Source organism: Thunnus thynnus, chromosome 15 (genome assembly GCF_963924715.1).
Source record: "Thunnus thynnus chromosome 15, fThuThy2.1, whole genome shotgun sequence".
NCBI lineage: Eukaryota > Metazoa > Chordata > Actinopteri > Scombriformes > Scombridae > Thunnus > Thunnus thynnus.
Window position 1 is genome coordinate 10,064,706 of NC_089531.1, and position 26,352 is coordinate 10,091,057.

Below are 26,352 nucleotides of genomic sequence, written 5' to 3' on the forward strand. Positions count from 1 at the left end.
GTTAAATATATGAAAGACATACTTCTGAACGAGACGTGTAGATCTAATTTTATCACGTATTTATGTTTTATTATGCTATAATATAAACAGTTGAAGTCAACGGTCCCACCAAGAGACTCTCAACTTTTCTTATGTGTTATTTTATGTATAAATGTGTAACTTTGAGAAAGCAAAGTGAAATATTTTTAAAAAGTTGTGTTAAAATACATTTACCTTAGTTTCTTTGCAGAAAAAAATATGATTTTTATGTAACTTTATATCACTTAGTAAGACAGGAAAACTGTTCAAATTTTAAAATGTGCCTTAAAAAGCACTTAATCTTCCTTTGTACTATAAAGCTGTCTTGGTTTTATTCTTCTTCAGCTTTGTGCTAATGACAGCTTGACATTTACAGTAATTAATGAATGCATTGTGCATGTTTTGTTCATATACAGAAATAAATTATTCATCATTGTTATGAACGGCTCATGAGCCACAACAAAAGAAGGAGACGCACGCCAAACTTAGCAGTGACAAACTGAAATTTATTAAAGTAAACAACAATAATAACTGCAATGAGGTGTGAAAATCAGGATCAGTGGTGTATGAGAGTGCACAAAAGAAAGCAACGCAAGAGAAACATCCCGAGCTCGGTGAACGGTGGTGTCTGGGCAGGCAGGTTTAAGTAACTTGGGAACACTGGCCAGGTGTTCCCAGTTAGCTCAACGGCACCTCGGCTCCACCCAGCCGAGGACCTGCGAGACAACACACACACACAACACACAATACACAGAATCAACAGGCTCCGGGGCCCGCACAATCATCAAGCCTTTCTTTGACATATTTAATTGCTAAGAAAACAGCAGAAGGTTACGTCGCTGCACAAAAAAAAGTGTGATCTATTGAAATTTATAACTGCTGCAAGCGTTATCTTTATATACTGTATATTGTACCTAAAAAGAAAAGCTTCCTCTCAATAAAGAAGTTAACGTACAGGAAGCGGTGTGATTTCTAGGATGGCTCTTTATTTAAGAGTCAAAGAGAAAGGCAGTTTTGCATAGTGGAATATATGAAGTTGATGTCCCAAAAAGTAGGAACACAAGCATTCAAATAGCTAAAATAAAATGCATCGGATCTGTCTAGCGGTCAAAGTTTTTATAAAAAGTGTCATTCATGGTGAATTATCATCCTGACAAACAAACAAACCAGCTTAATTTAAAAGTTTACAAATATCTTTTGCATATTTTATTAACTATATGATGTGCAAAACATTAGAAAATAAAAGAAAAAAAACAAAGTCATACAACATCACAGGACATTTCTGCAGAATTTATACATACATTTCAACGTGCTGAAGGCTGATAAAGAATTTCGTAAATACTGAGCTTTGTATCAGCTTTACACTGATGAGAGTGAGTTAGTACATCGCAGTGTTCATGTGCACAGCTGAGGTTTAGAAGTTTCTCTGCTGGTGTGTCAGCAGTGTTTGGTATTTTTTTTCGGGTGCAGAGGTGCTGCTGCAGGCGTAGTTTTAGCGGCGGTCACTCGTCGTTGTTGCAGTCTGTACACAGGATCAGGTCGCGGTCGGGGAAGAAGCCGGAGCCAACCAGCGACACGGAGCAACGCGAGCACTTGAAGCAAGGCTGGTGCCACTGCCGGTCCTCAAAAGAAACGTACTTCCCGTCTCCAAAACCTGCGAGACACACGTACACCACATGAGCAACTGATAAAGGAATGTTTTACTAGGGGTGGAAAATAGTTTAGTAACAGCCTCACCACATTCAGGAAATACCATAAAACTAATTCAAGATAACATCAGCAGTTGGCAAAGCGCTGCCAGTTCTGAGTACCTGCTGGTATTCTGGTTCGAAGCTGTGGTCAAAAGCATTTAACTCTGGCATGTAAAAATTCTTTGCCAAAGCTATAAAGAGGTGAGATGAAGAAGATAAAGGACCTTAAATGTACCTGCATTGCATTAGTTTTCTCCAGAGGGTGTGACTTTTTATTTAATGATTTGATTGATTGATTGATCTGTGTGGACGGGAACTTAAAAAAAGCAGGCGGTTAACCAAATGCAGATGTTACTCCATCGTTCTGCATGTTAATTACTTGTCATGATTTGCATTACGGTAACGTATTAAGTGCTGAGGTCACAGGACTAACAGCTGCGGTGAGAGTCTGGTTATTTTCCGTCAAGTATATCTAGATCATCCTCACACAAAAAGTGAGGAGGATTCAAATTTCAGTTCGACCTTAAAGCCACTGTGTGTAGATGATTTATGTGATCTTAGCGTCAAATTATTCTTCGATTATTCTGGGATAAGTGTTTGTAGAAAAGTAAGACAATCCCGGTGAAAAGGTGCAGCGTGTTTGTTTTTCCGTCGCTGCCAAACGTCTCTTTCAAGTCTACCCGTCTCTCCTTAAGCTATGATTTTTGAGGTTTGAATTCTGTCCCACATCTTGTCCGTTTGTTCACTTCTGTTGTCTTCCTCCCATTGTAAATAACTTAAAAATCATGAGGTTGTGATGTACAACCAGCTGGCGAAGGACTGTAAACAGGACTGTGTTCCCATGCGTGTGTAGTGGCATCTGCCGTGTACCGAACAACTCTCTGGAGACTTGAAAACATGATCTCTGTTATTTGTCTTTAGGGCCGTTTCTAACCAAACTAACGTGCCCAAAACTCTTTGTGATGAAGGAACGGGTCACCAAGTGCAACAGTGTGGCTTACTGATGTGTTTAAAATAGTCTTTGGACAACAAGGACACAGGGGAATAATATATATCAGGCCTTGGATACAAACACACACACAATACTGGTAAATAGATCAGTCCATTGTTGGTTTTGCTCTGCACGAGATTTGTTGAAAAAAAAAAAAAAAATCGCCACCCATATCCTTTAAAGAGCTGCCATCTTGTTCCCAGTATACCCACATGACTCCTTTGAGGTTGTCATGTCAGTGTCAGTGTGCAGATCACATTCATCCACACATGGGGGCTTTAAGTGATGCAGGCTGGGAAAAAGCCAGAGATAAAAATGTACTGCAGCAAACTGTCTTTTTTTTTTTTTAAAGAGAAGTATGTAGAGCAAGACTCTCTCACACACAGACAGACAAACACACATATATACTATATTTAAAACCTGAGTCACTTGACTGCCTAAACCTGTTTTTTTAGACAATTGACATTTTAGCTTTCATTGACAGTAGATAGTCGACACAGACGGGAATCATGAGGAGGAAATAGGAGACAGCAGCAACAGACAAAATGTTGGGAATGAGTAAAGGTCGTTCTGTCTACTTCTCTGACCTGTGATGGCCGTGTTGCAGCCGGCACACTTTTTGGCGTAGAGGCTGCTGAAGCACTTGACACAATACGGGCATCCCCCCTCCGAGGTGAAGGGTGAGCCGGCCAGCGGGACTTTGCAGCCCGTGCAGAGAAAACACTCTTTGTGCCAGACCTCGTCCCTGTAGGTCACCCCTCCTTTAGTCAGAGCCTGCGGGACACAAACACACAGACTGTGTCAGCACAACATGTGACAAGCTGAGAGATCCTGCTTCGGCAACACTTTGGGTACCGAGCGGTTACTGCTGCTGTGTCTTTGAGTTTTCTGTTTATAAAGTTTGAAATATAAAGTTTCTGTAGGTAACCCATGTGACTGTTAGATATTAATGTTAATGCTTACTACTTGGTTCTTCTTCCTGTAGATTTTATCCAGTGTTTATCCTGTGATTCGACGCAACGGATGTTTAAGACAACTGTTAAATTTCATCCTCTCAGTATCAGTATAGGATAAATTAATAAAATCAGACGTGACCAGTATCCCCTGACGTACAAAATATTAAGAGCCCACAATCCCTTCAAAAGTTTAAAAAGAAAAAAAATGAAGGTATTATGTCTAATAAATGTATGTCTGTTAGTTTATCTTCCAGCATCGATTTTAATAAACATATGTTAGAAATATATAAATATTTAGGAGGGTCCACTTTATAGGACTTTGGCTTCTTGACTTCACCTTTTTCTTATGTACAAATAAAAGAAGAAGGGAAGGAAGGACATAAAATGTTGTGGATGATCAACTTTAACTACTCATTAACTTAGTGCTGAAACGATTAGTCAGTGAGTCAATAAACTGATTCATTGTTTAAGTCGTTTATCAAGCAAAAATCTTGGCTTCCAGCTGTTCAAATGTGAAGATTTGCTGCTTTTCTGTGTTTTATATCTCTGTAAATTGAGTATCTTTGGTTTTGGACTGTTGGCCGGTGTGACCTTTGACATTTTGTACATTAAAAGATTAATTGGTTAATCAAAAAAACAATTAACAGATTAATAAATAATGATAATAATCATTAGCTGCAGCCCTGTATTGTAAAAAATGTCTCAACGTCCGCCACCATTCTGCACGTGAGGCCTGGTTCACCTTTTTGCACTGGCTGCACTGAGGAGCAACCCTGCCCTCGTAGCACGGCACGCAGTAGTAGTTGTTTTTGTCTGGTATGAAGGCCTCGGCACCGATCGGCTTCTCACAGCCGTGACACACAAAACAGTCCTCGTGCCACGTGGAACCGCTGTACTCCAGCATCCTTGATCCTGTCAAGAGAAAGACGGATACCGTGTAAATGTTTAAAGAGTGGAAGAAGAAGGAGCAGATGAGGTTGGGTTTTTTTTTGATTGTTTGTTGATGTCGTCCTTGACATTTTCACGTTCTGTGTCACTTCAGCTGTCTCCTTTGATCTCTGTGTCTCTATAAGCTGCTGTGAAATCTGATAGCATTCACGCGATCGCTGAGAAGACCAGAAGTGATGATTCAGCGCAAATGGCTAAACCTGTTCTTACACAGCCTTCCTGCAACGTACAATTACTTCAGCTTATCTTGCGTCAAAGCAATCTGACAAGCTGTAACAAAGCAAAGCTCTCGCTGGCACATGGCTGCGCACTGCTTTTTATTTATTTTACACTTTTAACCATTTCACATGCTTGCTAAGAAACACTCGCTTCACTGCAGATGTTTATAAAAGTTGGCAGTCGGTCATGCTTATGAAATTGGATGTCAGATCCCTTAATCACTGGGCTCTTTTTATGACTTTTGGGACCTGAAAGGCAGCCCAAAGGCATGACGGTGTTTTGAACTTGAACTTGGCAGCGCTCTTAAGAAGAAGGGGGGAGAGAGCGCCGCAGCTTTTAAAAGGCATTCCAGGCAGAACAGAAACTGAAGAAAATGACTGTTCAATTCAGAAAAGAGCTGGTGAGTTATAATGGCTCACACTCCCAACAGGACTGGGTAATTTTCAGTCATCCGACACCGCCGCTGCAGTCGTGTCGTCACAGCGCTTGCAGCTGAAAACCCTGCTGGGGGATATTTTCAGCAGAGCAAGGAAACAATCATTCTGTCACATCTAAGCTGTCACACCCTGGATAACAAAAACTCATTAGTCTCTTTATCCCTGCATAGACAGGGTGTGAACTTTCTGGCATGTGAGCAGCGCCGACTGTGTGACTCAAGAGTCTGTCCGTATTTATTGTCCTTACCTGGCATGACTATCTTGTCACAGGACACACACTTGGAAGAAAACTCATTGCAGTAGCAGTCGCTGCACACCAGCCCGTCGGTCTGGCTGGTGAAGGGCTCGTCTGCCAGAGAGCGCTCGCAGCGGAAACAGCGGAAGCAGTGCTCGTGGTAGTGTCTGTCCTCGTAGAAGAGCTCCTGGAGGGAGAGGAGAGGGAGAGTCAGATCAAAAACGTTTCACGAAGACGTTGATCAAAATTCTGTTTTGCTCTATTTGTTGAATTTAGGGATAAAACATCTTTAAATTCTATCATTTTTACAGCGATGTTCAGACTAACCAAAGCTAACACTCAAGGTAAAAGACTATAGTAAAACTAGATGGATGTGTGCAGTCGGGCTGCAACTCACTTGGTCTATAAAACTTCAGAGAAGAATGCCAGTTCTCTACAAATCCAGTGTATCATCTTTAGATATCTTGTTTTGTCTGTTCAACAGTCCAAAAAACCCCCACAAAAATTCAATTTACTACAAAGGTTGTTTTTAATGTCACGGGGGACAAAATCCACAGTCCTCCTTCTGTGCAAAAATGTATTTAAAAGTTTATCTGACACTAATAGGAAGCTTCAGGCATCAAAATTGGTCAAATCAAGTTGATATTGTTCAAAGTTAAAGTCGTTTTTAGTACCAAATTCCTTCTATTTGTTACCGCAATTCAAAAAGGAAACACAAAGACATCATTTTTGTACTAAAAACTTTTGAAGTTATTTGTTTAATTTGACTAACTCAGACTGCAAAAGCCTCATATTATCTCCAGATGAACTTTTAAATGCATTTTTTTGCACAAAACGAGGCTTGTGGATTTTGGCCTCCATCACTTACATTAGAGGCACATAAGGAAGAGATCTTCTAATGGCCAGAATGAACAGAAGGAATTAATACAGCCAGCAAAACCTTTTTCAATGTTCATTTGGGCTCCTGACTATTGTTTTATTGTGAACCTATCCTTTAAACAATAAATTGATTATCAAAATATATGTCGATTAATTTTCTGTCGATTAACTAATCGTTGCAGCTCTAGTGTTCAGGCGCCCGACAGAGCTTATACAGTCCTCACTAATATCAAAACAGGAAAGACAAGTAAAAAAGGGAAATGCAATCAAAGACAAAAAAGGATAATGATAAACAAAGAAATTAGATGTTTTTTTTTTAATTAAAAATGTTATTTGGAACCTGTCAGTTTTTTTCCATGTAATCAGTTTAAAGTTGATTATTGGGATAATGAGAAGTACAACAGTAGTGAAAGTTTAAAAACTGATTAACTGATAAAAACGAATTTCCTGCCAGCTCTTTACTGTAATATCACAATGTGATAACTATCAAATAAATAAATAATCTAATAATGTGCCAAATTACTTTTGGAAAACATCAGGAAATGCCAAAACTGACACACACACACACACACACACATAAAATAAAGCTGTATGAAATGAGATGTATCTAATTAAATCAGCCTGTGTTGTGATTGTGAGGATTTATTTTTCAAATTCATCAAGTAAAAGTGTGAAAAAAGCATCAAGGAGATCTTCATGCCCTCAGCCATGACATGTTATTCTTGAACAGTGAATAATACGGGAGCTCGAACAATTCGCCCTGAACTGTGACTCAATAAAAACTCGATATGTTATTGTTCTTCACAGGAAGATTTCTCTTGTTGCAGCTGCCCACCCATCAGCTTGGAGGTCAGAGGTCACGGTCACCCGCAGGATTCAGTTTCCTGCAGAAGGGCACTTCAGTGCTTTGGATTGTTTGCCGACATGGGAGCCTAAACACACGGTTTCCAACTTCTCTACTTTACCTTTCTGCCTGAGAGTTAACACAGGAGCAAAAACATGAGAAAAATCTCTCTTTTTTCCCCTCAACATTTTCTTAAAAATAAGAATAACCCAATTTATAATTTTTCATTTCTCTTTAACAGCTGCTCGTGTTCCAGGTCATCTGCAGTTCAAGCTAGCTCTGTGATAAATGGCCCCAATTGAACACCGGGTGAAAAACTTTATTTTTGAGGTGCTGAGGGTTTAACAGAAACAGACAGAACTAAAGTAGAGGGGACAGAGACGAATGAAGGATGAATGCTGTTACATCTTGTGCGGAGGAGGGAGGGCAAAAACTAGCAGCAGCGTAATTTACTGCCGGTCCCTCATAGGGAGTCCATAATTCACAGGACACTGATGGCCCTGCGGCGTCTATGCGTGTTTCCTTCAGGACAGTGTTTTTATATACACTAACTAAGGCCGTAAAGGACCAGTGTTTAGGATTTAGTAGCGTCTAGGAGTGAGGCTGCAGATTCCAACCAACTGAATACCCTTCGCCCTCACCCTTCCCTTTCAAGCATGTAGCAGGCGCGGCGTTGTGGGTAAAAAACAACATTTATCAGGCTACTGTCATAGTCTCTGGCTGTGTAGAATGCATGTATCAGATTGCAGATGCAGTCGCTGTCTAATTTCATAGCTTCAAATGCATTTCCTATTGAAGAACCTAGAAAACAACGTAGGCAAGACGGGAGGTAGAGCTGAAAATTCCTGCCTGACTTGATTGTCTCTGTGTTGCCTTGAAAGCATAGACCGTGTCTGTTCAGACAAGCTTATGAGCTGACAGCTCAGTGCACCACTTTCTCTCTCTTGTTAAAGGTCAATCCGGCTCACCAAGCAGTCGATCTCTTTCTCTCTCTCCCTGCAGGCAACTTACACAAATAATAATCCAGCCAGATCGACCAAACAAGATGCTATTTCCTTAAATAGAATTAAAATGTCAGAGTTTTAAATGAATGGTTGGATTGGTCTGCACAATCCACAGCGAAAAATAAATATGATAGATAGAGACAGAGCGCAACACGTCATACTCTGAAAAACACGCCCGTCGGAGGGGGAAACAATCGGCGCCATGATATGCAACCGAGACATGAAGCGCTAACAAAATGCCCGTAGCTACTGCAGCTAAAAACATTAGATTTCATCATGTCAAAGGATTTTTTTTAACACCTTATGTCATCCAGAGAGGAAAAAAATAGTTTATAGCGTATGCTGAAACCTGTTATACATTGTTTATGCTAAGATGCAATACATGAATGCAAGGGCTGACATGATGTCTACAGTAGAGATAACACAACTGTATAGCAAACTCCACCACATAACAGGCAGGCAGTTTTCACAGCTGATATGGCGACTACAGTTTGTAAACATAGGCGGGGTAATTACACGCACAGACATGCAATCATTTTCCATTCAGGCTCTTTTTACAGATAGCATTTCAGTTGAATGCAGGTTAGCTGTTCTGTGATCTATTACAAACATTTCAATTGAACAGCTGTTCTGTTTTTACTTTCATGCACGCTCTCTGTGACTGGCGGCGTATCCACGTGTATATATATGTGTGTCGTTTTTATGGAGGTTTTTGAGCTGCAGGTCGGGTCTGTTTCTTCCATGGCACACAGTCCTGTATCCACTTTTGACTTCTTAAAGGCTCAGTTTTTCAGTTTAGGTATTTTTCTGGTGTTTGCTAGCGCACAGAAGTGACAAGGAGACACATTCACTGAATACAAAGTCAATGGAGAGCGATGAATTGTTTCCCCCTCCATAGGATACTATGTTTCATTTCTGCATGATTTGAGCATTTCCTGTGATGCTTGTAATAAATACAAATTGTCGCAGGTAAACAATCAGCTATCTCAGCATTGCAAATGTTTTAGAAAAAGATTTAAAAAGTGTCATAATCAACCAGACGTGCTAGTCGCCTTCCACAGCGTGATATCACTTATTTCTGTTTTAGCGAGACTAATAGCTGGAAATCGTCAAAGGCCTGTTACTTTAGCCCATCCAATCCTCTAGAGCCAGTGTTTGGTTTGTCTGTTCTAGGCTTCTGTAGAAACATGGTGGTCTCCATGAAAGGGGACCCTCTCCCTCTGTAGATATAAAGGACTCATTCTAAGGTAACAAAACACAATGATTCTTATTTTCAGGTGATTATACACTAATTAAAACATACTTATATTCCATTTCTGCCAATAGATCCCCCTAAATCTTACACACTGGTCCTTTAACAGACTGTTAAGTATTCTGCAAGTAGTGTTGTGTTTTTCAGGAATGTCAGCTGCTCTGTAGAAGCATTTATTTTTAGCATTTTTGAGCTAACCTTGGCATTGTGTCCTATTATTTCTTTACATTGCTGGCAGGTGTTGGCATACAGGCGGTCGTAGCAGGGGATGCAGTGAGGGTTGTCCTCCACCTGGATGTATTTGCGTCCGTACAGGGACTCGTAGCAGTTCTTGCAGTCGAATCGGTCACTCATGATGTCTGGCTGACCTCCTGCAAACAGAGAATTCACAGGCACAGTTTAGCATTCACTATCAGCGAGAAGACAGCGCAGGAAGGAGGAGGAGGGAGATTAGGAGGACGGAGAGAGAAAGCAGGAAGAAGGGAGGCAGATAGTTTTTGAATATACAGCTGGGAAATAAAACACCAACAGCAGAGACAAAAGGAGCATTATGAACTCTATTTAGATTAACTTTTAACACAGAAGGAATGGAGTTGGTTTACTGAAAGACATCATACAGCGGTTAATGGTTACATGTTGTTAAAAAATGTTCCACATCCCAGTCACTGCAAATAGAGAAAAGGGCTGACTGAACACTTTTACTCATGATGATTTATAGGAAATAAGTGCTGTAATGATATAACTTCTTATCGCTTCTCCTGTTTGATCATTACTCAACTGAAAGCATATTTTAACGTCAGCCCCCCCCCCCTCCCCCTTCATTCTTGTTACGAAACCCCCTGTGGTGGTTTGGCATTGAGAGAGAACAACCAAACAATATTAATTGTTGGGAGCTGAACCGAAACAGTGTTCTCTATTTCAAAGACTCTCTCTCTCTCTCTCTCTCTCACACTCTCGAGGGCTTTTTCATCTGTTTGGCTTATGTTTAAAGGGCAATACCACTCATTTATCTAGTTTATTTCCTTTTGTCCACAACGTTGTCACAGGTCGATGGGTGTACATGACTTGTTTCTTGTTAGAAACAAGATAACAAAGACCTGAACTTGTTATGCCATCAAGACGTATTATTTGCTGCAACTTTAACTTCTTTTGTCCAAACTAATCATCGCGATCCTGTTAATGTGATGTTTTCTAACACAACATCACCAGCCGTGAACATTTCGGAGGGATGAATATAATTTGTGGCCAGAAAAATCAGTCTGACTTCTCCCACAACACCGCCCTTTTGTTTCTGAGAACAAAAAGTGATTCGTAACAACAAACAAATACGACATCCTTTGGGACATATCTTGATTTCAGCAGGACTGCCTTCAAAGACTTTTACTATTTAAAACAACCCTATCTACCCATAAAAAAATCTTTCAAGTGCACTCTGATCGAAATCTCAATTGCCTCATTATGGAACTTTTGATATCTCTCTTGAGTTCTCGGTGCGCAGAGCTACGCTACAGTCCCACACTGCCAGAGCAACTTGAAGCTTGTCCTCTTGAGTATAGTGACGCTAATGAAGTCATGTAATTATTTGAGTTTCAGCTTATCAATGATCTGTTAATTTGCAGGATTTTTTAAAAAAAAAGGAAAGCAGCATTGAAAGTGCGTGACAAGCACATGACCTTAAGAAATCTTATTTGACCTCTTTTTATAAACATGTCTCAATCAATACAGAATTAAAGTGATGAGGAGGATATGTTTATCTTGGTGTTTTTATGATGTTTTTTTTGTCTTTTGACCAGTCACATCCCAGCAGGCAAGAAACTAAAGAAAACTAACTAATGGCATTTTGTTGATTAAAAACAACAGAATAAAGTCTGCTATACAGTCAAGGCAGCTTTATTTTAGCTTTATTTATAGTGGAATAGCTTCGGAAACCCCTCTGCCACTTTCCAAAACTGAAAGTCCAACATTCACACCGACTTCAGGTGTGATTGTCCAGCTGTGCAGATTTAAGAAAGGAGCCAGGGTTTGAACTTTTCTCTCACGCTCTCTTTTTTCATTCTTTACACCATTGTTGCTTCATAGTTCAACACTATGAATGCCTTCTAGGAGAAAAATTTAACCTGTTATCCCTGTATTTAAGCAATTTGGCATCTCCCCCTCTCTGGGAGGGCAGGCTTTTCACTCCACCTTTGATTGTGCCTGTTGGGAACAACTTTAAACACATTTGGTGTCCAACAACACGTCATGCATACTACTTCTTTTGGAGCACAACCATGCTTTAATAAGGTCCAAGATTAAAATACTGAGTATGCATGATTTTATTGTAATTTGTAGGTCAAATGATGTTGATTTACATTTACATGTTGTCATTTGGAAGACGCTTTTTATCAAAGTGACTAACAAGCAAGGTAAGACAATGTTGAAATGAATCTAATTCAAAAATGGGCTAAATTTGTAAAGGTTGCTTTACAAATATAACTGTTGTTTCAACTGCATTTCAGTGACTATATTTCAATGTGTAGTTCACACCGTGATTCACACTGAAATGCAGTCATTGTAGAGGTGTTGAAACAAAAGTTTTATGTCTAAACCACCTTTTAACTTGGGTGTCTGGGCATATTTTGTTTTAAGGAGAGGGTGTGTTGTATGCTGACCCTGATGAAGGCCACAGACTGGAACACATTGTTCTTTATACTACAAGTGTTGCTGCTGGTGTTTTGACCTCTTCTGTGCCAGAAATCCCTACTTACAGTTGGTCAAATGTAATGACCTCTTGAAAACGGCATTATGCACCTCAAGAGGCTAACACTTTAAACAATAAATCACCATTGCAGCTCTAAGCACCAGTTTACCATGAGAAGTAGCCTATTGTTTTATGCTTATAATGCAAACAAATGACTCAGTTGACACCTGGTGGAGCAGAGGAAGGACCGATTGAATTAAGGCACGGCCACGCAGACAATAACATCCCACTGCTGTTACTGAACACAGTGGGGCATTAGCAGAGTGATCTGAGGTCGTATACATGTACAGCAGCAGCAAAGGGAAATGAGTGAGGAAATGAAGTGTGGGAGGCCAAATTAAAATGCCCTCCTCTGGAACAGTTAAGACAAGGCAGGCAGGGCTAAGCAAGACATATACCGTGTGGATGAAGATTACGGATAAGGCGTGACCACAGAAAGGTCTATGAAGTTTGGGACATGTTCATGTTCAGGATCACAATGTCTGGAACATTGCATTTACAGAGGCAGACACTTCAATATTTTACTTGGGAACAGTTATTGCTTATAATTTCCCCCCTATTTTGGGCACAGAGTGGCCTTGACATGTTTCTACAATGTCAGAAAAGAGGAGGTGGGTTCAACAAAGTGCAGCTGAGAAATCGTGAGGCTTTGAAATCTCCCTGAGGGATCAAGGAATGAGCCGAGACCCCCTCCCACCCCCTCCTCCCCAACCCCCAACTCCTCGCCCCAGCGGAGGAAGACGTCACCAGCTCAGTCGAAGCGATGAGAGGACCCAGAGCTCATTGCAAACTAATGAAGGCCTCTTGTTTTCTCTGCAAAAAGAAAAAGATTTTTGTGGTTTGTTATGAAGCTGGCAAGAATTAAAGATCACTCATGATGAGCGATTCCCGCTCCACAAAGCTGACTTATGCAGGTACCGTGCTTCACGCTCTGTAACCTCCAAGTAGTTGCATCTGGTCCGCTAAGAAGTCATCTAGAAAGTGCAGTTTACATTCCTCATGTCTGACTGCTATCAAACATTTTGTTTCTTATAACCAATGATGCAGCAATTTCAGATAAACATAAAAAAGATAAACACAGTCTGCACTCAGTCATGTGTTAAGTCGATGCCAGAACCAGAAACTCCCGTTCCTCCACACCTCGCTCGGAGACTTTCTCCCAATGCCATGTTAGCGTAACACTGAGGACATCCCTCATGCATCCCTCCCTGCAGATAACAACACTACTTCCTCTTAAAGGCCATCAAACTAGGTCAACAAAATACGGAGGAAAACTAAACTGAGACAAAACATCACATCCTATGTCTGTTTTGTGTCATTGCTGTCTGGATTGGGAATTCAGCCCAACTTCCCTCCTAAGATGTCTAAAGAGGTTCGGTTTCTATTCTCGTCCATCCATGTCTACGATGAATGCAGTGATAGAACAATGGTTTTCCTTCCGGACATAGTCCACTAAGTTTTCAGCTTTATGTTTCTTTTCCTGAGCCACAACATCTGCAAACACATTCTGTGGTCTCCAGCTGTTGTCTTTCATCAAGTTCTCCTTAAGGCATCCAACAGGGGATTCTCATGTGATTGATGCCAAAACGCAACAGAATTGAATTAAAATCCATCAAAGTAGTAATAAATCTTTTATGATTCCTATAGGACAGTCCAATACGGGTGCTAAAGTCAGCTGTACAATAGGCAGCCATGGTAAGACCCAGAGTGTGTCCAGAATAAACCCTGAATACTGTTCACCAATTAATTTTGATTGTGCCCTCAAAAATTCCAGCAATGGAACAAATAAGGAGAGTCATGGCATGTACACATGGATGTATCACAACTATTTCTCTGAAAGCAACTACCTGCAGCTGGAAATGAAGTTGTCGAGAGCAGTGAGGTTGATTCAAAACGGCAGTGTTGCAGGCTGTTAAGCAAAAGCTATGAGCTGAAAGAAGCAAAACAGACCCGTAGATTCACTGCAAACAACACGTTTCACATTAGACGGGGTCATTAGATCCAATAATGATATAAAACATTGATTAGTACAGCTTTAATGAACTAAAGGACACTTGATACCTGATCAAAACATTGTAATGTTATTAAAAATAGTTTACATCATCATACAGCTCCACAAAGTAAGCAAAAAATGAGTAATCTGCCTGCCAGACTATGCAACTTTTGAAACAAAAACCCCTTTCAATCTTCTTATAAATGAAAAACTGTATTCATAAACAATAAAACACACCATCGCACAGATCAATACACTTAGAGGTTTTGCTGCTGTATAGCTAAAGCAATATAGCAGGCAATACCTTGCAAATATTGCCAACATTAGCTAATTATATAGCATTAGCTACATAGCTAAATAGCATTAGCTATATAGCTAGCTAATGTTGGCAAAATTAGCTAGATATTGCCTTTTAACTGACATTACTCAACGAGTTTGCTAACTTCATGACTCCTTTCTTCTTCTGCTACTGTCACACTTCATTTCATCATTCATCCATAACAAATTACAGTAATGTGATTTCTGTATTCAGGTACAAGAACAAGAAAGTGTATTCCAACTTGAAATTCAATTACATTACAGTTAGTAATCCCAGTAATGCTCCGTTACTTGGGCAGTTTGGGGGTCGACTTGTTTGCCATCATATCAATAGTTTGATGGAGGGTTGATATCAGTTTGGTCTGTGTGTTTAGTTGACAAAGCTAGCTCGATGTGGGAGCTGGAAGTGTTGGGAGAAGTTTAGCTGCCACCAAAAGAGGAGAAATGTGACTCCAGGTAAAGTTGTCTTATGGTTGGTACTAGATTGGATCAGCTGGAGAGACGATATGCGAAACTCTAGCTACCCTAACCCTAAACGCACTTACAAGAGTTTGCCCCTCCAACTGATCCAACCAAGCATTTACCTTGTCTTATTAGCATGTTCTTAGCTGGTTAGCTAACATTAGCCACTGCATGTTCAGGAATCTGTTGGTTTAGTTCAGAGTTGGAGGGTGTGAACAGCTTCACTGAGAGAACGGGATTTAACGGGACACTATGATAGCTGTTGATGGTCAGTAAATACCTCCAAACTGTAGGCTGGCTGCTTGTTAAACCCAAGTGGTGCTGAACAATGAAGCCAATGCGCAAGTGCCAAAAACTGCAGTTCCTCGAATGGCCACTTGAAGTTGGCTCCAAAAGTGAGTCGATCCCCATAGACCCCCATGTTAAAATGCCCGACTTTACAGCAGAAATAAACATGTTTACAGCCTGGTACAAAAAACAGTTTTGATCTATATCACTAATTTCCCCTTTCATGACAACTGTACGGGGGTGAATTTTTTTTGTATAACTCACCTGTTTAAATTTTATGAAGCTGTAAAGTTATGCATAATGAAGGACATGGCTGCTTTGAGTCACAGGTCCGCCAGCCACTAGGTGGCTTGTTTCAGCCATTCGGCCGGTCTCTTTGCCCATTTTGAATTGGCCAGGAGTTAGGCAGAGTCACGCACTGCCAAGATGGCGACGGCCGGAGCGGCTCACTTTGAGCTTCAAAACCGCTCTTCAGAAACCAACGGGTGACGTCAAAGTGACTACGTCCATATTTTTATACAGTCTATGGTTAAACCACAATGTCTAATTTTCTTTGTCACATTGTTAAACACAGAGGATGAAACGTGAGTGTGGGAGCTCTTAAGTTGTTTAAAGCAGCCATAATCAATATTTTTCATAATGACAGTGTATCAAGTGTGTAATGTCAAGGCGTCGCTCATAGTGATGAACCTACAGAGAATTATCAGTGACTCTGCAAGCATTATGAAGCTTTATAGTGAGTTTCAGCTCATTGTTTAGCTGTCCAGCTGCAACTGCTTTGGTTCACTCTCAGCACTCTCATAGGGTCGTGTTATTTTCAGATAAAAAGCTCTAAAAAAAAACTCACTGTATACTACCTGCTCAGCACCAAACAGCAAACAGACACAGATAGAGAATAACTGGTGAAGGCAGTGGAGAATTTAGCAGCTATGAGCCAGATATTTCCCTGACAGAGAGCAAAACCAGAGCTAAAGGAGAGTGAATATTGGACTTCACCAAGTGGACAGAAACATGACTCCAAATGAATGATAATGTTGCTCTCTAACTGCTGGATGTGGAAATAAGCAACTGTTTGCTAACAAGTCCAACACATCAATTTAAAAGGTGATGAAATCATAGTGTTGTGTTCACTATTTGTTTCCCCCAAGTGACCAAAAAAAATCAGTTAATGCAGGTTTAAAAGGCACCTTTGACTGAGCTGGGCTTAGTAACGAAAGGGAAAATAACAAATAATGTAATTATTTGATGTTGAGTAATATGTCTGAGTAATATATGCGTTCAGTGTCGCTTTATTTGCATAACTGACATGCTTACAATGGTAATAAATGTCTGGTGAGAATCTTCACACCCTCCAGACTGTCTGACACCAATATCTGAAACAGTGACTCACACATCACCTTGTTCAGGATCCAAAGGCGTGCTCTTTACTCTACAGGTGTCCTCTTGGAACGTACCCAGGAATACTTGTCTCCCCTGTTCTCCTCCTCACCACAAGACATTAAACCAAACAGTCATCCATCCTGTCTAAGTACTCTCTCTAGTAGCACGTCTGCTGAAACAATTTAAGCCCACAATTCACCTTGATGAGTGGACATGTTGAATCCTTCTCTGATACACTGTCTGTCACGGTAAGAGATTTACAGCAGTCGCTTGGCTCTGAGCGCTTTGTAGCTGGAGCCAAATGGCAACTGTCTCCCAGGATCAGCCACCGGCCCTCCTGTCTCATGTCCCTTCATGGTTCGCTGCTGTTGTTTTACTCCTCAACAACTTGACAGTTTCTTACGACCGGAGCCAGGAACTCTACGAGCCATGAGAGCTCTACTGGTGTTAGTGTTTATTTTCCCCCCGTGGAGGAATTTAGACTTGTGTCTGTGGTTTACAAACCAGATTATTCCATGATGAAAACCGCTGTCACACGTAATAAAAAACCAGTGGAACAAATATGTAGGTAAGTGTTAAATCTGTCACAGCCATAAATATTAATTCACGAATTGTAAAGCAGCCTCAGCGCCTTTTTTGGGGTGACGTTATTGCATTCCCCCCCCACCCTTAAACAGGCACCAGGATCTAAGCTGTACGCCGTCCAGTCTGTTTTAAGAAAAACTTTTTTAACTGTTTTCATGTTTTTTTTCTAACACATGACTAACGCTAATCAACTAAAGAACACAAAGTCTCTGTGGGTATCCAGTTAAAACAGGAAAGTCAATAACAAAGCTTGCAGCATAGCTCTAGGGATGGTAATGTTGGTTGGGTTGGTTCGTCCACCACTTTGGTCCAGACTGAAATATCTTGAAAACTACTAGATGAATTGCCATGAAATTTGCTATAAATATCCATGTTTCCCGGATGATATATACCCACGACTTTGGTCATCCAATGACTTTTCCTCTAGTGCCACGTGAGGTGCACATTTGTGGTTTTGAGTGAAATATGTCAACAACTATCAGATGGATTGCCATGAAATTTGACGTGAACATTCATGTTCCCCTTTATAGTCGCTTCGATGATCGTGATACGTCCAAATTTCACCTTGACATCCTCCCGATCATATTTTTCCATATATGTTATCAATTTATCTATAATTCTGTCATTCTGTCTTCCCATACTATAATTTTGCTGTCTATATCTGTCCGTCCAGGAAGAAAAATTCCTCCTCTGTTGCTATTCCTGAGGTTTCTTCTATATTTTCCCCTTGAAAGGTTTTTTTAGGGGGAGTATACAGATTGTAAAACCCTGAGGCAAATTTTTTATTTGTGATCTTAAGCCATATAAATAAAAATGGACTTGAATTATGCTGCATTCACACAATGTCGGCAGGATGGGAAGAATGGAAAAAACCTCCCGTTATTCCGACTTGGGTGTGTTCACACATTTTTCCAAGATGTTGGCGCCACTGCTAACCAATCATTTAAATAGACTGAATTAGGTTATTTTAGTAGTGCCAGGTATTTGGAGAGGTTTGTGAACAAAACAGATAAAAACAGTGTAAAGCTGCTTTTAAGTTAGCTGAATAATATTTCTATTATTGATTGTATTTACTGCCAGCGATAACGACAATTTTCAGCCATTTTGTTGACAATTTGTTAACACTTTTGCAGTTGTTTTCACCAAGAGGCAGATCATCGCTGTCAGAAATTTCCGATATTACCAGCTCAGAGGTTTTTTTCCAACTTGGTTGCTCATAATTATGGCCTCTCTCTAAAGGATATGAGGTGATCACAACACAAATACAGCCTCACAGAGCCACTAGACTGGCTGTAGACGCTTAGTTTTTCTAATGCTTAAACTAACAATCACTGCTTTCTCCTTTACTTTAACACCCACCAAAGAACCCAAAGACTGTGTGCGCATTCAGTTAAAGCCGGAAAGTCAGTGACAAAGTTAGTTTTTAATTACCACCCTACTTTACAGTTTATTTCCCCTAAAATGGATTAAGGTGCTTTAACGGCCTTCTCAAGCTCAGAACAGTTCTCATATTGTTTGACTCCTGCGTTACACAACCTGGTTTTGGGGAGGTGAATGAGAATATTGACAGCAGCACAATACTGCTTAGAGTCAACAGAGGAGCCAAGCAGCAGCGGAGGAAAAGCGACACCCTCTCGGTTGCAGCTATAAACTGTTACAGAAGAAAAAACACAAAGCTGGTCTCTTATGGCCGTCAGATGACTGCGCTGCCTTTCATCCCCCAGTACAAAGACGCTCAATGTGGTGTGGCTTCCTGCAGATCACAAGGCCAATTTCAACTGTACACACACACAAATCAAAATGAACACACTTTGTACATTTTTGTTGTCTCTGATTAAAGATCTCGTCAAGATGAATTGCTTTTTGCCGTTCTCTCTTTTCAGTGCAGTTATTTTGAGCAACAGAGTTGGCAGACGTGTAACATCATTTTTGGCTATTTGAATATAAAAACGTCTGCACTTTCTCGAGTGAAATCCTCATAATGTCACATTGGTGTCAAGGATTCAGCTGTGTTATTTAACTGTATGTCTATTTTATACGTATGATTGTGTCGTTAAATGATTTGTTCAGGATAAATTCCACCAAAACCAAAAATGATCATTGGGTAATAATGATACACAACTTGTCATATTAATATAACATTTGGTAATAAAGTCCTTATAAAGATGGAGTGGGCGTGTGACTCTGTTTTATAGGATTTCCTGTGGCTCACAAGACCAATTTCCGCTGCATGCACATGAATTTAAATGAACACACATTGTACATTTTGTTGCCTCTTATTAAAGATCTCGTCAGGATGAATTGCTGTTTTAAACATTGACGACAGTAAAAGTGTAACATAATTTTGAAAGATAGCTGCAGTTTCTTGAGTGAAATCCTCGTAAGGTCACATCTGTCAAGAAAAAAATGTTCTTTCACTCTTAATTTAACTAAAACAATAACATGATCAGTGTCATTGGATATTAATGGCACATAACCTGCAACACTACGCCTGTAAAATTAGGGAATAAAGTGCTTTTAAAGACGGAGTACGTGTCTGGCTCTGTTTTATGAGTCTCCAGCTGGCTGTTTGTTTACTCTGTGAAACAATGTGATCTGCAGCTGCAGCTTCACCTCTGCTGCTGTCTAACAGCTCTCAGCCCGGCGGTAACGAGTCACCACCGTGCCGAGACTTCAACACCTTGTGACCTCATTCAGCGGTTTCCAACCTGGGGGTCGGGACCTCCACCGAGGGGCCGCGGGATGATCACTTAAGTAGGAAAAAACTAAATTCAGCTACACAAATTTAGGTTTATTATTCAAACTTTTCCCAGAGCTCTTGTTAAATACTGTGTGGTTTTACCTCTTCAGAGCTCTAAAATGCTTTATTTTACAGCTCAATATCTTTTAAATAATCCTCTATAGGAAGTTTCCTGGAAAGAACTACAAGAACAAGGGAAAAAGAGAATTTCCTGACAGAAAAACAATATATTAATTCTCGTAAATATCAGTTCAGCATTCAGTTATTAGTGGAAACTTTTGACAAAAAAAAGAATCCATCCTAACTCAGGCTCCACAGGTTAAGATATTTTTCCAGAGCTTCCAACCACAGCTGACAGTCTTCCTCAGCGGATGAAGGTTGCTCGATTGTCTTGGAGATGCCTCGGGTGTCAGTAATTATCCTCTAAGAAGACTGGAAAATGCGGTTGAAAGCTGAGGATAAACCTTGTAAATGAACCTTGAATTACGATTATTTTTGGTCAGAGTACTGTTTCCAAGGTCAAGAGGATCAGAAAAGGAAAGAAAGAAAATATATATTTATGCTACATCAAATTTAGTTTGCTTAGTGAACATTTTCCACTAATCCTTGTTTAGTTTCTTGTGAATTACTGGATGATTTCACTTGAAGATTATTCTTACAATACAAGTAAAAAAAAAAGGATGTTAATTTTATGGTCACATGTTCCATACATCCTCCGATGATGTATGTCCATGTTGTAATTTCTGTCAATGGTCAGTATAAATATTTGGCGCTGAGGTTTGTATCCTTGCTGCTACACTGCTGTCTGCTTTCAGACACTTAACTCCCTCCACCTCCTCCGATATCAGCATTAAGTTTATGTTCATCAAATGTTTGTGTGTCTCGGGCTCTGCCAGGGGCTCAGATATGTACCAGAGCATCACACCGACAAACTAAAATGTGTTTTTTGTTGCAATAAATGGTTAAAATTTTGATGTGAAATTTCGACTCTTTCGAAAAAAAAGGTTCTAGCCATAAAGTGTCAGGTGTGTAGGGTCAAAAAGGTTTGTCTTCAAAAGCAAGATACATAATTTAAGACAACTTTTAAATAATTACTTGCAAGTATGTGCTTGTTTGTGGTTCCCAGCCTTTTTGGCTTGTGACCTCTTAAAACGAGATGTTTACTTGCAATGTATGCACGTGCAATGTTTACTTGTATGGTGCTGATTGTCTATATGAATTTTGCCAGATGAAAGTCCAAGGATTGAAACGTCATTGTTACTCAAGTGAGTTTAAAGTGATTTAAAGTGCTGGATTCTTAGTTTTTCTTTTCAAACCTTGACATGACTGAAATCTCTCTTATGGACATATGCAACCAGCGATGAGGGAGTGCTGGTACACATCTCTTCGGTTTAAGAGGTCACAAGCCAAAAAGGTTGCAAACCTCTGCTCTTGGTTAAACAAGCAAATTAATTACAATCAAATATTTAGACGTTATCATAAATTATTTATAACTTACTCAATCATTTTCCAGTGAGAAATGATAAAAAGCAGATTACTCTGAGTCACAAGCATAAAAGTCTGGAAACCACTGACTTAAATGACAGTAACTGTGGCTGAAAAATGTGTTGAAACTTCTAAATGTTATTGTGAATGAAGAACAGAACAATAAAGATTAAAAAGATCATAATCAAGTGTGTTCAAGTAGTCTCTTGGAAGTATGTATCTTTAGTGAAGTTACTTTGGCAAAGTACTTATTGCACTTGGATCGTCCTCGCAGGGAAACATCAATGCATATAAACAGTCCAACTGATCTTGATCACCAGTAACAAGTAAACACATTTTCCCATCAACGGCCAGCTGGCAGCGGAGTGTGAATGAGGTGATTCGTGTCCTGGGTGTTAGTAGTGTCAAACGTTTGTTTTCTGAGAAACTGGGCCTGCTGTCTCTGTTTCATGTTTACTGCTCGATTTATTTGTCTTTTTCTGAGCTTCATCTTTATGTTGGAGAGCTTTAGAGAGGCTGAGGGCTGGAGCCAGAGCGATTTTGATCGACACGTTACGAGGTCATTAACGAGAAAAGTAAAAGAATTATTGGTCAACATTAAACTTTTACACCTGCAGAGAGCACATGTGGATGGTTTTGAGGTTTTGAACCATTAGAGATGTAAATGTGAACACATGCAGACTTTAAAAATGACATTTACTCTGAAATGGAGTGGAAACAGACAAAATTGGGATCTTCCCTCTGAATCAATAAACGAATAGTACTCTAATACTCTCATGTCTTTACATTAAATATGAAGCTGGGGCCAGCTGCCATTTAGCTTAATTAGCTTAGCACAAAGGCTGGAAACGGGAAAGAGCTAGCTTGGCTCTGTCTTAGGGGGAAAAAATCTGTGGCTATAAAATACGTTCTCTTGTTTGTTTAAACTACACAAACACTGAAGTGTAAAAACAACAATTTGCCTTTTTACAATGGGTTATTGTGTCAGACTATTTCTTGTTCCCGTCCAAGAATTAGCTTGGCAAGTAGCCCCCCATGAAATAGTGAACGGTCTTTTTTACACATCAGTTTATTTACAGAATTAAAAAAACAAGATATGACATGTTAATTAATGGGCTTTAGAGGTGCTGGTAGTCAGATTTAATTACTTTTGACAAAGCTAGGAGCTGTTTCCCCCCATTTCCAGTCTTTATGCTAAGCTAAGCTAAGCTAACTAACTGCTAGCTAATCTCTGATCATTAAGGACAGAAAAGGCCTACTGGATTTTTGAGGATAATAACAACACCAATAGTTGATAGTTAAAGGAATAGTTTGACATTTTGGGAACCCTGTTAATTCGCTTTCTTGCTGAGTAAGATCGATACCCAACACTCAGGAGAGTAGTATCAATCTTCTCATCTGACTCTCTGCAAGAAAGCAATTAAGCACGTCTCCCAAAAAGTATTTTTATTTAAAACTCTTCCCAGGTTGTGCAAAGGAAACAGGAAATGGAAAAGACAGTGATGTGAGTGAGACTGACTCACATCTATGACAGTCTGATTTTATAACCATCAGTCAGTTGGCAATCCAGAATCATCTCTGTTATTTTTTCTTGCATCTGGCTCGTCTCCAGTGATTTTACACAAGCCCAACCTTCGCCCAACGCAAGAATTTCAGAGGAATGTGACTGTGGTCAAAACGTGGCAAAATCGTGCGGTTCCAACACTGAGAAGAGGGGGAAAAAAAAACGCATTTTTCTTTTCCGCCCTCTGTTTTCTAAGAAAAGACAAAAGTCAGGAATTCCTTTCTGTGTGAAACAAAAAATAATGCACCCACACATTTCTTTAGGGAGGGATGCAACCAGAGCTAGATTGTTTCAATGAATGTATTAATTTCACCCAAATGGACTGGAACGTGATGTTGGTATGGGAATGGTGTGCGGTGATGGAAACTATGAGTGGTGCCGGATTGAGGGGGAGGCGGAGGGAGGGGGGTGAAAGGGGGTGAGGGGGGGGTGGGGGGTGGGGGGGTTTGCTGAGTCCCCAGAAGAAAATTTGTAATCTGCAGGAGACATGACATCACTCTAACTCAACAGGACTGAGGGGCTTGTTAACGTGCCTGTTCGTATGACACATTAAGCTCCAATTCTCAAGATATGAAGCCTTATTGTACCTTTGTCATGCCTCTGAGCACGATTCAAGACTTTGGAAAACATTAAAGCAAAGGGGATTGTTTCCTCAAAGGTCGCCTTGTTCTTCTTCTCATAAATCCTACTTCAAAAATGGAGCCGCAGCACTTATTCACAGTATCAGTTACAAACACTGGACCCTGTTCAGCCCCTAAATCCCCCCCAAAAACGTCCATTATTTCCTTATTCTTAAGAAAGAACATCCTTTTCGGTGCATCCTGGATGTGTGCAAATATTTTGGCTTGAAGAATATGCAGTTCTTGCAGTGATTTGGTACCACTTTCTAAAAAAGGCACAGAGAGTTTACGAGGTGCAACGTCTTTATTACTGGTTAATAAATCACTCACTAATGCTTTTGATGTCTTTTATTGACTTGGTGTGTTTTTATTGTGTTTATATTCATGGTTTTATGTTGCCTAGCTAAAAAAAAAAGGATGTGCCCCTGTGGGACCGTAAAGAACTGAAGTGAACTGAACTGAACTCATAGTTGGATTATAAGCCATTAGTAAAAACACATTTTGGGTTGCCAAGTTGTGGAAAAAATCCTCATTGGTAGATGTTTATCTTTTAAATGTTGTTATTAAATTAATAAATATGGCTCTAAGTGTGCAATTAGAAATGTTAGTGAGGCATTAATAAACGGATTTTTGTTCTGGTTCTGTGCAGCAGCTTTCTAGAAAAAAAAAGTGGTCAGACTTGACAACCTGGCAACCCCAAACGTGTTCCCATTAATAGCTTATAACCACTCTGTAAAGCTTTAGTAGCTGGTTTATTAGTCATTAATGAAGTCATAAATTACAACTTATACACAGGTTATAAAAGGTGCCTCATTAGAAAGTGTTGCCATTCATTTAAAAGCTTCCATGTGTTGCTTAAAAGTGAGGAAAAGATATTAAGAAAATGTATTTGATTTGCTTTAATAATTCGCCGTTTTGCACCATATGAGAACGAGACAGGTGAGGTTATAGAAGATTATACCCGTGCAAACTCATTGTATCACACTTAAAACGTAATTATCACCTCCCTTTCCCCACATCACAGAGCTGTAAGTAGCACCTATCATCTACTTTTTTTTTTTTTTTTACGATATAAACCTGTAAATGACATCAAACGTACCTCTCTTTAGCGCATCAGCAGCCAGTCTCTGCAGGATCTGGGCAGTTTGTCCGCTTGTGCCGCTCTGCTGTGCAAAAATGACAGATAATTAAATCCTCCTCCGTGAACTCCTACACGGGGCTGAAAACTGACGGGTTTCCACTGGATGAAGCATCTGCGTCTGGTGCGTAAAACCAAACCATTCCTCCCAAAACACCGCCCCTTTCCTCCTCTTTCTCCGTCTCTCTCTCTCTCTCTTTCCTTTCTCCTCCCTCCCTCCCTCTCTCTTTCACCTTGAGGGGAGTTCAAACTGAAAGAAGGTAGACTTGAGTGTGTGTTTTTTGGATGTAATTGAATATTTTAAATACAGAGTAGACTTTTGAGGATCCGCTTGCTTCCAGCTGCTGATGCAAAACCACTTTATTATCTCTCTAAATGGAAAATCACTATAATAATCTTAAAATATAAGTTGTGGTGGCACTAAATAACAATCCTATGGTTTAATGTGCTCTACAGCAGTTTTAATATCCCTTGATATAACAATAAAAGTAATTTGGGGGAACTACACATCCTTCTAAAATCTTAATTTTCACTGCACAAAATGCTGAAAGTCACTTTATTTCTCTGCACACTCGGGATGCTCTCGACACTCTGTATTATCTTGCGTTTCTTCTAAGTTTTCTTGGCTTTGCATGAAACTTTCTGTGGTCAGGAGCAAACTGCAGGGTCCTGACACACACACACACACAAATACACACACACACAAAAGAGAGAGAGAGAGAGCAAGATATCATTTTCCCTCTCATTGACCTCCATTTTCCACAGTGGTGAGCAGGAGGTCTGGGGCCGATTAGAGGCTTCATGTGCGGCTCCATCCTGCCACTACCCATTAAGTTAGGATGTACACTACATGTGTATACACTGTGTGATGAAGGGTTTTTACTTCATGTGTGTCATTTTAAAGCTTATTTACAAGACCTGTTGATGGACCGCCGGGGTCTCAGAGTTCATGCAAGAGAAGCTGATAGAAAAATAAACTGTATCGCTGAAGTTTAAGTGAGGGTGACACTGATTAAATCTCATTAAAAAAGTAAAATATTCACATGACGATATGCTGCCATCTGCTGCTCAAACCTGTTAGTTACAATGGTTTAACTGCGGGTATAAACCTATAAAACCTCATAATTGTTAATATTATGAGAAACTGTCTCATAATTATAAGACAGTTTTTAATAATTATGAGATATGTCAAAATTATGAGAGAAAAAACGCTTCATAATGAAAATCTTTACTGTATATGGTGGATTTTTTAAACTCTCTTCATGAAAAAAGCCTTGTTATCTTTTTTTTTTTAATATCTCACAATTATAAGAAATTTTCTCCAAATTTTAATTTTGAGTTTCTCATAATTGTGACATGTTGTAATTAGGACGAAAAACAAAAAAAACCCCAAAAGGTAAATGGTGGATTTTTACACTAAGTTGGTATTAATACTGCCTCATAATTATGACTTTGTATGTTATAATTATAAGAAATATTCTCAACATTATGAGATAATACGTATAATACAGAGATTTCTCGAAAACATGAATTTCATAATTATGAAAACACTTCATAATGAAATG

The 26,352-nt window shown here is 39.7% G+C and overlaps 1 protein-coding gene across 1 annotated transcript; it reads right to left on the reverse strand.

Annotated features, from left to right (window-relative positions):
* Positions 1-503: 503 nt before the first annotated feature.
* On the reverse strand, positions 504-24,912 carry fhl3b (four and a half LIM domains 3b). The gene is made up of 6 exons (XM_067612488.1): positions 24,749-24,912; positions 9,673-9,845; positions 5,508-5,682; positions 4,399-4,568; positions 3,288-3,474; positions 504-1,672 (listed from the first exon to the last, which is right to left on the reverse strand). The coding sequence occupies exons 2-6, from the start codon at positions 9,826-9,828 to the stop codon at positions 1,521-1,523; spliced, it is 840 nt and encodes a 279-aa protein (XP_067468589.1). The 5' UTR covers positions 9,829-9,845; positions 24,749-24,912; the 3' UTR covers positions 504-1,520.
* Positions 24,913-26,352: the final 1,440 nt, after the last annotated feature.